The sequence below is a fragment of the Lepeophtheirus salmonis genome, chromosome 10, assembly GCF_016086655.4.
Source record: "Lepeophtheirus salmonis chromosome 10, UVic_Lsal_1.4, whole genome shotgun sequence".
Classification (NCBI taxonomy): Eukaryota; Metazoa; Arthropoda; class Copepoda; order Siphonostomatoida; family Caligidae; genus Lepeophtheirus; species Lepeophtheirus salmonis.
The window spans coordinates 10,558,846-10,576,514 of record NC_052140.2 but is presented as its reverse complement, the minus strand read 5'-3'; the positions used below and the strand labels follow the sequence as shown (position 1 = coordinate 10,576,514).

Sequence of the window (17,669 nt, the reverse complement as noted above, 5' to 3'; positions counted from 1 at the left end):
TTTGAAAAAAGTTCTGGACGTCTGACCATTAATTAGAATATAATTTTGTAGTTAAGAGACTAATATGATTTCAATATTTAAAGGAGATGACAGTAGGTATAATATTGTCATTTCAAAGATTTATGTAGTCAAATCTTCCAATGCTTTTATTGAGAGCAATGTCATTTTAGGAGACAAATGGTCCAGGACTGGATCATCTGTAAGTCATTCAACCTAGTCAAAAACGGAGTATGATAATGTATTTACATGTATTTATTATAACAATTCTTGGCAATACAACATTGATTGAAAATTTATGATTATGGTTACGATCAAAAGTCTTTGTTGGACTAAGAATAGAGCTTAGACAAATCAGACTTTTGCCTTTTCTCCTCCCTGCTGACAACAGTTGATTTTTGAAAGTTTCTGTTTGCTTAGTAACCGGAATATTAGTTGCTTTAATAAAGTAAATAGCGTCCCAATCCGGACCTTGCCTCAAGACTCAGTACCTTTTCATGGCTCAGAGAGGTCGCAGAGTTGCCTGAGTGAGCATCGTTGTGACATCAACGTGAAGGAAATATGGGCCCTATCAGTTCGGATCTTAATCAAGTATATTAGTATCGGAAAAATTTGAATTTGTGTCGGAGTATTTGAAAAAAAGATGGGGAAAAAAATCGGCTACATAAATATCCTATAGACAGCCCTGATTGGCATGATATTTATTTTATTTATCATAGCTCATTATGTAATTTGATAAAACTCAATAATTGATTTACTTTGATATATATTGATATTAATATGTAAACTATAATTAACACAGACTCGTTTATAGTAACAATAACATTTGTAAACAAGGATAATATCATTGGTCTTTCAATCCTAATAAGACTTCTTTCCACGACTAGGGAGAAGGATCTCCTTTAGGGCTGCGAATCCTGCACGGAGTCCGTATTTATTCTCTTTCCTCAAAAAGTAATTGCTCACCACATCGTTTTCCTCTAAAAAAATATATATATATATAATGGTAATTTGGGAAATGCTAAATATGTATGTAAATACACTAGTGTTTAGATTTGGTCTGAGATCTGTTTTTTTATATTATTATTATACAGCCTACTTCAGTGATGATGTTAAGCCATGGTGCGTCCAAGAGAAGGTAATTAATCCCGTATGGTTCCCTTTACTTTCCCTGATTACGTCAAAATTCTAAGTACCAAAGGTCTACCATGGATCAAATCCATCTTTGGCAATTATCCCTGGGTGTTCTAACAAGATGGAAACCCTGCCCACATCACAAACAAAACTGAAGAGTGGATCCAAGCCAACATGCACTTCTGGCCGCCAAAGAAGACAGACTTCCACCCCCCGCCGGAGACGCCACAACAGCACCCTCCCCCTGAAGACTTCTGTCAACCAGGATTGGGCCTCCATGAGCGCCAAATACCTCCAGAGCATCTACAGCAGTATCTGTCAACAATTGGAGCTCAACATCAATTCGGAAGGTGAATTCATTGAATAAAACATGTTCTTTGAGTATATATTAATAGTGAATATAGTATAATAAGCTTATAAAGAATAATTACAAAGTTATTTTATCAAAAAATATGTTATATTTCGTTATTTGATTCAAGGGTATATGGTTGATGGAGTCTTGTTCTTCATATTTTATACACGTTTGAAATATTTTAAGTACAGTCCTTCAGACACATTTTTATGGATTTCTGGGTCAAATATTAAAAATAAACAAAAAAACTCAATCTTCCTATGTGTACTAGAAGCCGAGAAAATGCCGTCTTAATGCGACCTACGAATGTCAGTCTGATCACTTTTGGACGCTGGCAAGAAACCAACGGAGTAGAAGTTGTTAACATGGGTCCAGAACAACTACCAGACATGAACGTGGTGATCCTACACACACACGTCCAAAAAGACCCAGAAGCAGTTTGAGGACAACTTGCCTTTATGGCCAAAGAAAATATGGCCCCTTACTCACCAGATGTCAACCCATTGGACTTCACTTTTTGGGTGCATGTTGAGTCCATGGCCTGCATCCTCCGTCACACAAATATCAACAACCTCAAGGACACCGTGAACTAGCAATGGGACGCCATGTCTGAGTACTACATCTGTAATAGGAACAAGGGCTTCCGTGGCCCCCTAGAAGTCATCATTGCTGCCAAGGGGGGCTAACTTGATAATTAGGGTAGCCAAGACATCATATTAGTCAGTTTTTTTACATAACCTATTACAAATGGTTGCTGAAATACATCTTTATAAATTTCTAGATTGAAAGTGTAAAGATTTTTTTGTCGGACCCGATACCTTTCCAGACCGAACTTTTATTAAAGAATCAAGTTCTTTAGGTAGAACTAATGTTATAAGGGACACAAACTGGTCTAGGACATTCAATCTGAAACTAGTTTCTTTGGAACAAACCCCCGAAATACGAATGAGGAAAAATTACTATGAGGCCGCCCCAGACCAAAGTTGAACCGAATTAGTTAACATTATAATCGTCTTAAAACGGTCTAGGATTCCCAGACCAAAAACCATCACTAGTAGTACATACATTATATTATCAAAACAAAATACAGGATAAACTTTACCACTTAAAAGAGGTCTTCTTTCGGATAGTGTGGGTAGACTATTTTCATTGGCGGAAAGGGATACGAAGAAGATAAAGGGAACAAACCAAAGGCAGAGTGTAAAATATGCCATTACCTGAAATGAAATACATATGAAATAAAATATAATCATTAACCAATTTCGTGCACGAAAAATTGACCGGGAGAAAATTGCCGTTTGGAAAATTTACTTTCATTTACTAACAAAATCTGAATACTTCGTTCCAAAACTTGTTTTGTGCAGTAGCGGGGGCACCAATCAGGTTAAAGCCCAAAGCTGTATCTTCACAATGCATTTAGGGTCCATCCTAATACTTCAAAATGAACCCCAAGCCCATACGTTGTTTAAGACTAAGACAGACATAGCATAAATGTTAAACCTACAATTGCCACCTCACATAGCCTTTAAGCCCCTTTCAAAATAAAGCCCAGTCCCATGGGTTGCTAAGACTCTGACAGGGAGACAATGAAGGTTAAAAACCATCGCCACCACTTTGGCAGGGCAGTTCTAAAGGGTCAAAAACATATATATTTTTTTTTTAATATTTGGAGGGAGCCTAAATGCTTTGTGAAGTGTTGGCCGTAGTTTTTAGCTTTTATCGTGTCCCAGAAGTAGTCTTAAACTATTGATGAATAAGTGATTGGAAATTTTCGACCATTGCAATTTTCTCCAGGGCAATTTTCCTACAACCAAATAATTTTTATAGGAATACACAGATAAGCGTACAACCAATTTCATATACAATACAACCCAAAAATTATTTTCTTAATTTTTAAAATTAAATCGGGTGTTTGTACAAACAAACCTTTACAAAACTACTCTGCACTTTGGTAATAATAAAATTAATTAATTCCCTTTCTGGACCGGTATAAATATAGCAGAAACTCTTCAATATACAAAAAATTTTATGTTTCCCATAAATTACTTTTGTCAAATGATCCCATTCATATAAATAAGGTTTTGTGGTCTCTAGTTCACCTCCAGAAAAAAAAAAAGCAACGGATCCTCTAATCACTAGTCTTGCCGTATATACTTCCAAAAGAAATAGTGCTGCTAATGACGATATACTTGAACCAGTATAGAGAGTAATCCATCAAACCACTCCCTAGACTCCTTAATAACCGTGTGACAGTAATCATCATGCCCTTTCTTGCTATCTTTCAAACTATCTGACCCAATAAGACTGTCTTAAAAGACTTTTCGATCAAACCCTGTCTCAAGTATATATTATTTTGAAGATTGCAATTGTACAATTATCTGGAAAAAGTAGATTGTACCAAGGTTAATAGAAATACATGGTTATACCATCACACATGTACGACTGATGTTTGACTTCCACCACGCTTTTTAATATGGACATCAGTCTATGAGTGGTTGCGTGTTTTGTCAAAATATTCTTGCCCAGCAGTTGGTAAGATACATCAAATAGATAATTCTGAAAAGCCCGATTACATTATGGTCGAACCTTGTGTTTTTATTAACCTTGGATTGTACCAGTTATAAGGAGCAGTTAATTTTCCACGCCGAAAACGCTATTTTTCCGTTGTATTCATTAAACGTCAATGAAACAAACTGTGATCCCCTGTATCACTCAAATAACTAGGGGCCACTCCTGGTTGTAGCAGCAGGACTCTGCACCTTGCAATGTATCCAGCAAGTATTGTACCTGACATGAGGATAACTGCTACGACATCGTGACCAAGGAACAGTGGTCCCACAGTAGCCGCAATCTTAATTCGATGAATTATTTTGCCAGAGCCTACCTGAAGGCACAGACTAATGGACGTCCACTCACAACTAAGGCTATTTTCGTGGCAGGAATCAAAGATCACTTCGGATCCATGCCAAGTGAACTCATCATCAAGGTCTGACCCAACTTTAGAGTGAGTTTTATTTTTTTTTTAAATATGAGAGAAGCCTGCTATATATATTTCTAGCCTTATAATGAAAATGATTAGATTTATCATAAAAAAAAAATGGTTTTATTGTTTTTCAAAGTATTCTCCAGCATGATTTATACACTTTTGCATGCGCTCTAACCAATTGTCGAAGCTCCGATTGAGACACCTCCATGACATGGTTTTTAAACGCTTCAACAGCACCTTCTGGTGACAAAAATCGTTGACCACGCATTTTTTTCTTGATGTGCAGGAATAAAAAAAAGTCATTGGGTGCCAAGTCAGGGCTGTACGGCGGATGACCCATCGATTCGACGTTTTGGCTGGTCAAAAAGGCGCTGGTTAGAGCCGATGCGTGAGAGCTCGCATTGTCATGGTGAACAATGATTCGTCATGTCTTTTTCGTTTTTCGAGTTTCTCCGAAGACTTCAGGCAAACAAATTGTGATGTACCACTCAGAATTGACCATCCTACGATGCTCAAGTGGAACAGTCGCCACATGACCAGTTTCGCCGAAGAAACAACAGACTATTTGCTTCGAAGTGCTTCTTCCACGAACAACCTTCGTTGAATTTGGTTCATCTTCGAAGAACCACACGGTCGATTGTTGTTTTGTGTCGGAATCATACACATAGTTCCATGATTCGTCACCTGTGACGATCTTATAAACGTCTTTTGAAGCACTGCAGCGTATTTTTCAACATTTCTTAGCACCAATCGACACGAATCTTCTTTTGAGCCATTGACAAATTTTGCGGGATCCAACGAGAACAAACATTTTTTACGGGCAGGTGTACATGCAATATCGAATGTATACTGGTGGAAGAAATTCCCAAAGATGGCCCTATCTCACTGTATGTCACATGACGATCTTGAATTATCACTTCACGCAGGGCATCAATGTTCTCTGACACAACGGGCGTTTTTGGACGACCTTCACAGAATTCGTCTTGGAGCGAGCGGCGGCTATGATTGAATTCATGCCTGAAGGCACAGACTAATAAACGTCCACTCACAACTAAGGCAAGTTTCGTGGCATGCATCAAAGATCACTTCGGATCCATACCAAGTGAGTAGATTTCATCTTCGAGCCTTACAAGAACTGGGGTATCTTATTTTCCAGGAAATTGTATTTGATCGGGATCACGTTTGTAAACAATAAATACTGTGAAATTTATGTATTTCTTTTTATATTTTAGGAAGAAAAAATCACTTTAATCTTCAGAATATGCAACATCCTTTCCGACCACCCCCTAAAACCGACATTGAAAAATTTTATTTAAGGCATAATACACAAAAATGACCTTTAAAATTTTCAATCACATCAGATATGGGCAAAAAATCTTCTTTAAAAAAAAAAAAATTATGTTTGTAGAGCTTAGTTACGATTTAGAACCCTGATAATATCAATTGATAAAAAAATTAGAGCATATCAAAATAGATGATTTAGTTTTTTGTTCTTGACTAAAATTCCTACAAAAAATGTGTTTAATCATACAAAATCCATTACAATGAGGGATCTTTCTTATTTGGAGCCCATATCTATTTTCAATTGCTTTATGGTTAATTCCAAGCCAAATCAATCACTTACAAACCGCATCATCTTCGATTTTTTTCAAATTTGCTATATATTTTCATTCTTTTTATGAATTAAAAATGTCAACCTTTTTTTCGCATTTCAGAATTTAGAGGCTTCTCAAGTTTTGGTCTCAACCCGACTCACCCTAATTTTAATCCGCTGTATTTTGAATGTTTTTAAAGATTTCGATTCCACTTAAATACTACAGATGAAAATGGTTTTTTAGATTCCGTTCCAATAATTTTGATGTCAAAGATGCACCAGGCTATTGAAGGCCAATTGCCAAAAATGTGGATAAAATAATGGAAATCATCAAGTGTGCCCATGAGGAACAGCACTGTTTTGATTGCCAAGGAGATAAATAGAAAAAACAACATAGATTTTTTTTTTTTTTTAAATCCATTAAAAATAATAGATTTATTTTTGCTAATCTTAAATATTAAAAACATCAAATAAATTTGTCTTTCTTTTACTATCGACTAAAACATTAACCAATAAACTAAATATTGTATCATTTGAATATGAATCTATTGACAAACGAACTTAAAACAAAACAAAACAAACTCTTTCCGGGTAAGAGTATAAATCTATTTATTTGTAAAATATCGGATAAGAAATCATTTTTAAACTTAAAAGCCTAAATCTTGTTTGAGACATAATATATTTCCAGTTTGGTGGGTAAATGTATGACGAAAGAGAATGGTGTAACTCTCACATTAAAAGAATATAACAAAAAGCAAATCAAATATATGTTTGAAACAACAATTTTCTCAGCAACCGTGACATCTTAAATGAGATTTCCGTATTTTCATGTTTATTATATGCCCTTTAAATGGGTTTCTTGGAAGGGCAGGGGAAGATTTATATTCCTAATAAATATAAAGAAAAGCAATACAATCAGGCTCCAGATGACTCTGTTTCTACTCAATTACTTTGCTATCAAATCGTTATTTCTACATATCATTTATTAGTCGTTCAAAATTATACATATGCAATATCTGTTCTATCCGATGCATCTGTTACCAACATAGGGAAAATAAATCATTGTACTTCTCAGTTCATGTTTTTTTCATTTTCCATTAGGGATCGAGAGCCTAGTTGTCATATTGACTTAAGGACTCTAGTACTATCATATTGCTTAGTAATATTTCATTAATACATTTCTATAGTTAATAACTGTTGTTAAGATATTATTGCATTTGTACATGATAGGAAAAATTTAATCATAGAAATAATAAGATGCCCAATATATATATACAGGCTTATGAACGGAACGCAAAATTGAACGCACGTTCAATGGAACGTGCGTTTGATGAACGGAATCAGATTTACAATAGAACTTACCAAAAAATTCAAGAAATCAAATTTGATATATTTTTTTAAGTACGCTTTAAAGTGCCGATAAAGCAAAGACGAACGCTTGGTGAACATATTTTGTGGTAGTGGCACAGAGGGACGGGGGGAGTCTGAGGGAGCACTTTTTCAAGGCTCTTATCGAACATGCAAGTTTCTAGAACTCTACCTTAACTCGAACATATGAACTGGATCAGTTCAATAATTCTGAATCAATGGGTCAAGGCTCATCCTTTAGCCGTAAACGTATGCATAAGGGCCACTTAATTAAAATTCTGCTCTTGTGTGTTGCAAGGAACGCAGTATAGTCCTGTTGGGACACATAGTTTCCCTCTGGGTAGTTGGACTTCACCCAGGGCAAGACAACCTCCTTGGTACTAATTAATCCCCCGTTTTTCAGGGCTTTCAGGATCAAATACTAGGGTATCCTCATCCGTAAGATGCCACGATTCTCAGCATCATTGCAGAGGTTGGGAACTTAGTCTGGTTACCAGCGGAACCTGGTTCTCAAATGAGGCCTCACTGATACTATAAATGTGGACGTTGCGATTTGCTGTAGTACAAGTATATATGGTACTACCTTATGGTTGAGGATGTGGAACAGAACGGAAATACTAGCTGAAAGATGAACGCTGAACGAAAAAGAAAATAAATGGAGCAGAACACTTAAAAACCTGTATATATATATATACCTATACGACCGTGCACAGACACTTTCCCAAAAAACCTTATTGCTAAAAGACACTTTTCCGAACGGGCACTTTGTCAAAAAATTATAAAAATATTTAATGATGATTCATGCTCTAATAATATGTAGTTATGAATCCCATTCATGTTCTACAAATATTAAAAGGTAAAACAATAATTAATTATTATTACGAATTGTAATGATGAAGTGTTAATTAATTAATAGTTGATTCATTTCGTTGTATAGATGCTTAAACTGTTGGCTCAAACTACTATTAGAACAAAAAATAATACAAATGTCCAATGATTAATTAAAGTCCCGAGGTTGCATCTGACCTTATAATTATCAAGATGTCATTGGAGTAATCTAATAGATAATTACGTAGTATTGCAATCTGTGCAAAGTCTAAGAGAGGGCACTACTGGTGAGCATTGAGGTTATGTTTTATTTAGTAGCATCTCTCTCAACACCAACTTTCAGCCAGATCGGTCAATTTCTTTCTGTTTGGCATTCGTTTGAATCGAGTAATTTTCACATCGCCCTGTATGTGAGTAACATATTTTTTTTTTATTGAGTAACGGTATTTTTATTAAATAATGCTATCAGTATTACTATTTTGCCAGAAGACAGCGCTCCTTCCAGTCACTTTATTTACAAAATAAGATAAGGTAACAACAATCATGCCAAATTGCTATCTGCTTCCTTCTATGAGATATTTGTTATGGCAATAAATAATCAGTACTACTGATAGAACTGTGACTCGTACTTGAACCAACTGTTATATTTCTTTCTTTCCTTAAACTCAAAAAAATATAATCCTTTTAAGCTTTTCTCAGTCCAATTTCTTGAAAAAAACTTCATATTATATTAACATTTATCACAAACTTAGTCATAAATAAGAAATTTGCATTTTTTTCTATTTATTGAGCCATTGACTTGTATACAATTATTAGGTTTGCAAAAAGTAATTTCGATTTTTTCGCTTTTTTTCAATTCTTGTTTAAGAAGTGGGTACGCAGAATCATCCAATTTAAGCCATGTATTATGCCCTGTTCATTTCGATAAGTTGTTACCAAGGAGAATTCCACTTCGTAATACCCTTCTCCTAGACAAGCCTTGTCCCCAGTTGCAAAAAACTGGGACACCCAATTTTCACAGCAGACCAATTGAAAACCAAATGTGAACTGCCCAGGCCGTTGTAACATGTATTAGTCACTAAGTGGCAGGTCTAGACTATAGGGTGAATGCATAAGAACTTCTTATCCGAAGACTTAATATTTGGTTACTCTCAGACCGCCAAAGCTAAGAAACCTCACACCATTACCAAGGATTTGATGCTACCAGGAACTAAATACATTGTCAGCTGAATATGTTAACAACGGGGATACAATATCCCCGTTTATTAACTTTGTGACTAGTTAGCTCCAAAAATGCAGTGAATAAGGATCGACTCAAACATTTTGTTTCCTTGGGATTACCCCAACTTGGTAGATGGTATTAAAGGGTAACGGCATCACTCAACAATAGTACTAGTATAAGGGGAAATGTTCCCAGCCTGACACAGAGAAAGTGCTGTAATCGGCAAAAAAATAATGTTTCCTCCACGGTGCAAGGGTCATTCCTTTTTATTATTATTAGTTTTAACTAGTTTCATTTAACTACTCAGTATATTTTTAAATATATATTTTGCTGAAAAAGGTTTCCTTATGCTAGGCATGCTGAGACGTCATTAGGAAAAAGTATATTTCAAATGGAGCTCTATGATTAATATAAAAACCGGATTTAATTTCGAGGCGGCTAGGCATTCTGCCTGTCCATGTTTCTTTTGACTGTTGTAACAAGTCACAGAATGGATTTATAATATGTTTATTCATATCAAAATATAGAATGCTAAATTAATCCCAGTAAACTGTCGACATTAATGGGGTAATCAATTTTGTTGTCAAATATTAAGGGATTCCCGCGTTTATCGCGCTCTATAAGGGAAAAAACTTTTACCAAAACCAAACTTTAATATTTTTAACAGATTTAAACATAATATTAGCAAAGAAAATATTTTTAACATAATAAAGCAAGAATGTGCACTCGGAAGAGTGCAAAACCTCTGCTTAATATCATTTTATGTGACTTTTACCTCTCAAAATTTAATGACCTCTTACAGTGAGCATAGTCCATTGAAATCTGAACATTTACTAATTCAATAATTAATGAAGGTAAAGTGATTGAAATTCATTCATATTTCGATATATTAAAGTATAAATAGTTAGTTAGAATACAAACCTGAGCTTTTTAGCTTGCATACAAGTCGTTAAAAATGACACTTGAACGTAATCGACAAATTTCCATTGTCACACTTCAAGCAGTTGAGCATCGCCAGGACCACAGTCTACGCCATCAGCAAGTCCAACACGTTAGAGAGGAAGAAGGGCTCTATCAAAAAGACAAAACTGGATCCGGAGGAGTTAGAGAAAACAGTCCAGGCCAATCCCCTCAATTACGTGTAGGCCCATGCAAGAGATCTTGGGGTTTCAAACCAGACTGTCCAGAGAGACATCAAAAAAGTGGTCGGAAAAAGCCTGTGTGGCTGGAGAGAGCACATTTGCCGCCAGCAATGAAAAATATCCATCTCCTCAGTTGCAAAACTCTTTTGAATTCTTTTTCGACACTTTTGCCCCCCCCCCTTCCTCTAGCTTAGTGTAATCCCTTTGACTCAATTTTTTAGGTGCGTGTCGAGGGGCATGCCTGCAGTGTCTTTCATCCAAACACAGGCCGCCACTGACAGCCAGTACTGAGACGCCATGACAGAAGCATCCACAGCGAGTCCCAATCCTTCCGCCGCCGCCTGGAAGTAATCGGCTACTGACCTTGGCTACATTAATCATAAATATAACTTAGACACACATCTACCTATAGTATTAATTTCGTTGAAATTCTATTTTTAATTAATAAATTATATCTTGTTAAATTTGAAAATTGAAAGTGTTCAGATTTTAATGGACTACTCGGTATAACCTTTCTACATACAAAGTTATACCAAAAGCACTGCGTATCTTTTTCCGTAGTCCTGCTTATAAACAGATAAGCAAAACAAGCAGGGCAAAAAATGAATCTCCGGTCAACTTTTTTGGGAAGTTCTTTACTTAATACGGAAACATTCCACATCAGCGACTTTTTAACAAATTCTTATTTCTTCAAATGATATATAAAATATAAAATCCCCATTTAATACAATTAACAAACGTACCTCTGTAAATGAATAGTGGGTCTCTCCGAAGAATTGAAAAGCCAAATAATGGTTTACAAAAACAAAAACTAAAAGAAAAGAATGAATAAAACCATTAAATAGACATTAATTTTTTACAGTATATAAAATGCATTAAATACCAATATTTGATAAACGAATCTATATCATGTAGATGTGCATTTAACATAAATTAGAATATGCAGGGATATTCATAAGTTGTAAAGGTTCCATTATGGGTAAGAAATTTTTCAGACCTTCATCTATCAATCTACAATTGATGTGCTTAAAAAACTCAATCACAGTTTTACTCAGACAAAATATTTGAAAAAGTGTGAGGAAAAATGGTCCCACATTCAGTCATTATGCATCTCTTAACCAAGGGAAGTCCTACAGGTGGACCGCAGGCTGCTTTGCAGTACGCTTAATGTTCAAGTACAGCCCACTCCTCTTTCTCACAAAATCTTCAAGAATTCCAGAAAATACGAGATGACGTCAAATATTTTTCAATGTTTGTACCTATGCATAATACACGTAGGTACAAAAATTGAAAAATATTTGACTTCATCTCGTATTTTCTGGAATTCTAATAGCAAGGATGCCCACAATGGGGGAGGGGGCTGTAGCCTCAAATAAATGAATTTTTGCAAAAATTATCGTTCTGGGGGTGAAAAATTATGAGAAAACAGAGAGATTTTTTTTTTTTCGCAAAAATTCCAAAAAACAAAACCTCCTGACAAAATAAGTATAACCTTGCAGAAGCTTCTCAACAAGGTTACCCTATTGGCTTTCTTAAGCAGTTTGGCCATCAAAAATTAGATTTGATCTTCTTTTTTTTTATTTGGCCTAAATTTGAAATAAATATGTATTTAATTATTTTGTTTTATGAAGCCATTTTTGATGAAATTTATTTTTATAGAGCCACTAAAATATTTCAAGTGGCGGCAATGCAGCCCATTATAATACAAAAAGGTTGGACATCCCTACCTTAACCCATTAGTAGAGTTGAGTACTTGAGGGGGGGTGTTAACGAAACCTTTAAAAATTAGAAAAGGAAAAACTGTTGTTGCGTGTACTTTTTCTTCTTTTTTGTTCTTATGTGTTAACTTCTCCCTCTAAAGTAGGCATTCTCGCCTATCTGTGCTGTAAATTGTTTTGAAAATAGATATACATAAATTTAAATATAATTACAATATTTTCCCTGCACTAAAAATATTTTAAATGTAGAAGGTTCTCCTATTTATGCCAGAAATTCATTCTATCCCCCCCAAAATCATATAAGAGGCAGTTGATATTAAAAAGGGTCTTAATTCAGACATACCATATGTCTCACCTATTTTCTCCTTAAACTCTTTTTTTCCCCATACAAACCCATTGCCCATTAGTGCCAGAGGAGTATTTATGAACAACGCTCATGATGATCTAAATGAGGGATGTCTAATCCACAGAACCTATTAAATTAAATTTCATGAAAGATATCTTCATAAGACGAAACTATTAAATACATATTGTTTTCAAATTTAGACCAAATCTATTTTTTGAAGGATTAGAGCTCCTATATATATTTATATTGTGGGGTCTTGATTTTTTTGGTTTTTTTATTCCCTCTGTTTTCTCATTAATTTGTTTCCCCAAGATCGAACCTGCATCAAAAAATCCTTTATTTGGGGTGGGTTACATACCCTCCACCAACCCCTTCACCCCCATGCGGCCATCCCTGCCGTTAGAGTCTCAAAAAATACTTTTTCAATGTTTTTACGTATTATAAATGAATCGGCAAAAAGGCTAACCCAGTTAAACATTTAATTTTTAAACTAAAATCGGCGTCGTTAGAATATCTCAATTTTAAACCCAAGTTTACAATGTGTCTCCTGATATTTTTAGACATATGGAATAAACATCAAGTAATGTTTGGAATATGAAATCCACGTCCAAAGGGATTAAGAATTTCCTTTTCAAAACCAATCAAGAATTTTTTAGGGAATAATGATGTTTGTAGATACTTTAAAGTCGTAAACAGTATATTGTATGTAGCTTCATACTCATTTGGGAGTAAGATAAATAATCTTGGTACCAATAAAATTCCAATAAGTATATGTAATGCAAAAAGATGGAATAATTTTCAGGGCAGCATTGGAATGCCCTTCATAGGGACAATCTTTACATGGAGAGGGATCCTTTAATTATTTATATAGATACATTTTACCATTGTACTCAAATATTTTTTTGGTTATCATCAAGATTTATGGTAATTATTTCTAAAAAGTATTGCAGTCATAGAATTAAGACAATTTAAAATGCAATACTGTTTAGAGAAATATAAGGGGGATTGATACCTTGGAGGGCCTGGAACCTTCCCAAACATACGCATCACAATTAACCAAATTAGATAAGTATGTGATGTGTTGAATAAAAAAATTTAGAGCCGTTTCTGTAGTCATTAAATATATATTTACATTGATATATGTATATAAATAATTTTATTATTGGAATTTAACATTGACAAAGGAATTATCATTAAATTAATATCAGTATTACAAAGTATCGAAGTGGGAGACGGATTCTCATTCTGAAATTGAATGCTTGAATATATAGAGTTGTATTATTAATATTCTTTGATAAATATCACTGAAGTCAATTATTACAAATGAAGTTACGGATTCAAATGTGAATGTATCATATTATGAAAATACACTCAAAAATTCGTTAAAGGAGTTTATCAGTCATTAACTAAGGTTATCGAAACTTGGCTTAGATCCATTAGAGTTATGCATTCCCATTTCAAGATATATAACTCCCAGGATTCAAGTCCCTTGAGTATCTACGTAATGAAGCCTGCTTCCTACTCTTCGAATAAGAAAGAAGGTTCATGAAGAGACGAAGAACATCGTTCTCATCTCTTTATTTCAATTCTAGGTTGCTCCAAATGTACAGTTTTCCTCACTTACATCCCTCATTTCCTCGTGATCTCCTACGACCCGAACTTTGAGTGACTCCTCGCATCCTTTCAGTGATTTGCCTCGCCACATCCAAGCAGCTCTTCCACTAACACACAATCATGGGGCATAACGAAGAGAAAATCACTGTTCTTGTCTAATATGATAGTATACTTGTTTTTTCCAATATGAATAATCAATCATGTCTACAATCTACAAATGATAATTGATAACGAATAAGTAAGAAATTATCACTTCTTCCATTCGAATTGATGTCTTGTTTGTTAATTGTTCTTTTCTTTTATATTTATTTTTGAGTAATATTACTTATTTTGTCTCTATTAGAACTCATTAGTCATTACATGGGTGAGTTTATTATTTACATTGAATCAAGGAAAGCGAGTCTTCCGCCCAGCGAGCTTTATCCAAGATAAATTTTTACCAGGGCGAGTAATCCCAGGACAAACTTTCCCACGACGAATTTTCCGTAGGCGAGCTTTCTTGACACCCAAGTAATATTCTTTTTTATTCTTCTTTAGATAAACAGTACTTTCAAAATTAGGTATTTAAGAGTAAAAAGATGGCACATCTCAATACATAAGGATTCTCATTATTTCCTTTTCTTTTTTTCTTGTTGTTTAAACATACTTTTTATTTAATTTAATTTTATAGTAAAATGGAAAAATGTGTACCAAGACTTATAGATCCTTTTCTTAGTAAAAAATGTATAATTTCAATAGAAAGAAGTGTTGAAATGTGTAAAAAAAATTGATTTAAGGCTTTGAAGCTTGTCAGAATAAAGAAAAAACAAATTCACAGGAGCCTAGGTCACTCGATAAGCCGCAGTATAATGGAATATACGATCCAGAAGCTTCGTAAGGCTGGTAGCTTTGATGACAAGCCAAAACGTGGCCGTCCAAAGTAATCAAGGAATCAGAGGAACATCGAAAAGGTCTGAGTATCAATTTATAGGACCGTTAACAATTGATGTTCAAAATGGCGTCAGAATTACGAATTCTACACCTATCAATGCATAAATTCGTCTGGAATGACTTGAAGATGACTCTTTTTAAGAAACGTTATGATCAGAAATTCACAGAGGCTATACGAGCCAAAAGAGAGAGGGCAGAAAAATTGTTGGAAATTTATACATGGAAGCTCTGCATTGTTTTTAACAAGAAGAAAAAATGTAATAATTTAACAGGTTGTCCTTCCTTGGTTTAAAGAAAACAGATAACAAGAAAATAGTTTTCCAGCAAGGTGGAAGCTTCAATTCATACAGATCAAAATCGATATTCCCTCCTAAGCTCACCTGCACGATTACTTTGTAAAGGTTTACCTAGAGGCAAAGGTCCTATCAGAATTTGGTATATCTCTGCAATGCCATCGATGAAGTGTGTTTGGAAATTTAGAAAAAATACATCCGTACAGCACGCAAACTATTCCACTTTCGTTGATCAGCTGTTGGCTAACAACAGCAGTTATATTGGAAGTAACTTATAAAAAATAAGCTCAGAAATTTAGTCTAAAAATTTTATGTTTACTGCTTCCTCAATATAATCCAATCTGATTGATTATCGTGTTAAATAATACATAAAACCCTTGAATACCCTTGTACAATTAGATTAACACGGTATGACCCCTCAACTTATACACCGAAAGTTTTCATATATCACAGGGTCCCAAATAGGGATGAAACCTACTTACATCAGATAAGTTATTCCAAAGGCAACTCCCAACACCTCAATTTATATCCAGGAAGTTTCCGCTGCTTTCATGTACCATCAGTTCCCAAAATGTGAGAAACGTGAAGCAGCCTCAAATTTCAATGTGAATGTAAGTAATGGCTGTGGTTTTCATCGCATTTTGGGGCCCAGTGGCACACCAAAACAGAAAAATTGGTGTGTAAATTAGGGTTTGTGAGGGGCTCTTAGTGGTTGCATAAATAGTGGCGGTGGTTTTCATCACATTTTGGGACCAGGTCGTACACAACAACTTCTCCAACATTTGGGGGTAAATAGGGGTTGTGAGGGGCCCTTACTGGTAATTCATATAGGAGTGGTGGGGGTATGTTCCAGGCCAGAATTGTCTGAATGGGATATATTGCAACACCATTGGGAAGATCCCCCTATTTTGTATTCTACGGTCGACCTTTTGTCCATTTAACGCTTTTTCGGTCAACTGTCTGTCGGTCGACATTTTGTCCATGCACCGATTAATGGATACGAGTATTTAACCAGAGTTGATTATTCAAATATATCTTGCATTCATTATTATCAACAGAGTTACGAATCCTTATTTGGACTCCCAGTTAGGATATTTTTTGACCAATACATAGAGTTGCAAATTCTAAACATTTTTTAGCGAGCACTTATGTTGTTGTGGGCAATCTAAACAGTGTTTTTTATTTTATAAAGCTGTTCTCAGCATTATTATTCATTAAACTTTGAAAAGATAATACAGGGTGCAAAAAAGTTTCTGAATGGAAACTGTGGTGTCAATAATGGCCTCGACACGACCTTGGAAACGAGAGAAGGTCTTGATGACAGCTTCCAATGGCAATTCCAGAATTCCTCCCAGATCCTACCACATCAGTTCGGATTTTGCGTTGCAGCATAATATTTTGATGTGTCACTCAGCTACACCTCACACAAAGAAATCTATGGTGTTGAGGTCCAGTACGCTTGGAGACCAAACACTGGTTCCAAAAAAAGCAAAAAAAAAAAAAATCTTAAAACTAGGTTAACTTTTTCTTTGTTTCCCCCTACTTGAGCTCTTGATTCAGTGAAACCCTACCATTTCTCCTGTTTTGAACAGCGTCCACTAGTCAGCTTGTGCGCCGAGGAGATCGTACACCCTCTTTTTGTTGGCTCTTTAGAATGGCGCCAAGTACAAAATTGTCATACTTTTAAAACTGAGGCTAGACGACTTCAAAGAGGATTCTAATTTTTGAGTCCTCGCCCTGTAGAGGGTGCCACGGTTAATTAGCACAGTCAACTTGATAATATGAAGAATGTTGGGGAGGAGCTTAGGTGTCATGATGTTTTATTCGCTCCTATGCAAGGAGCTTTGGGAATAAATAAATAAAACCAAGACCCATTGACCAAGACCCCATGCAAGAGCATAGCAATTACTCTGATATTGATTATCAATTATACTTAGAGTCCACCAAGGACTTTAATTTACTCCCATAACCAATCTTTGTGAATCCGTCATTCATGAACACATGCGCTTTAAACTAAGATGCTCCCTCATTATGAATTATAGAATAATAATAACAGATTTAGAAGAAGAAGAAAAACACTGGTCATGTTGCCAGCAACCACAAAACTTGCACACTAAAAAAAGCACAGGATTTATAACCTTACTT

General features: G+C 35.2%; 1 protein-coding gene and 1 long non-coding RNA gene across 2 annotated transcripts in view; one reads left to right on the top strand and one right to left on the bottom strand.

Moving 5' to 3' along the window:
* Window positions 1–668: 668 nt before the first annotated feature.
* LOC121125310 (protein TEX261) overlaps window positions 669–17,669 on the bottom strand; it is a 49,174-nt gene continuing 32,173 nt past the window's right edge. Inside the window, exons 4-6 of the mRNA XM_040720473.2 lie at window positions 11,367–11,434; window positions 2,586–2,700; window positions 669–977 (exon numbers count right to left, since the gene is read on the bottom strand). Of these exons, the coding sequence (XP_040576407.1) occupies window positions 859–977; window positions 2,586–2,700; window positions 11,367–11,434 (302 nt within the window). The 3' untranslated portion in view covers window positions 669–858. The remainder of the gene's footprint in view (window positions 978–2,585; window positions 2,701–11,366; window positions 11,435–17,669) is intronic.
* On the top strand, window positions 958–2,265 carry LOC139906458 (uncharacterized). Its single transcript, XR_011782005.1, has 2 exons — window positions 958–1,481; window positions 1,611–2,265. It is a non-coding gene; the product is annotated as an uncharacterized lncRNA (long non-coding RNA).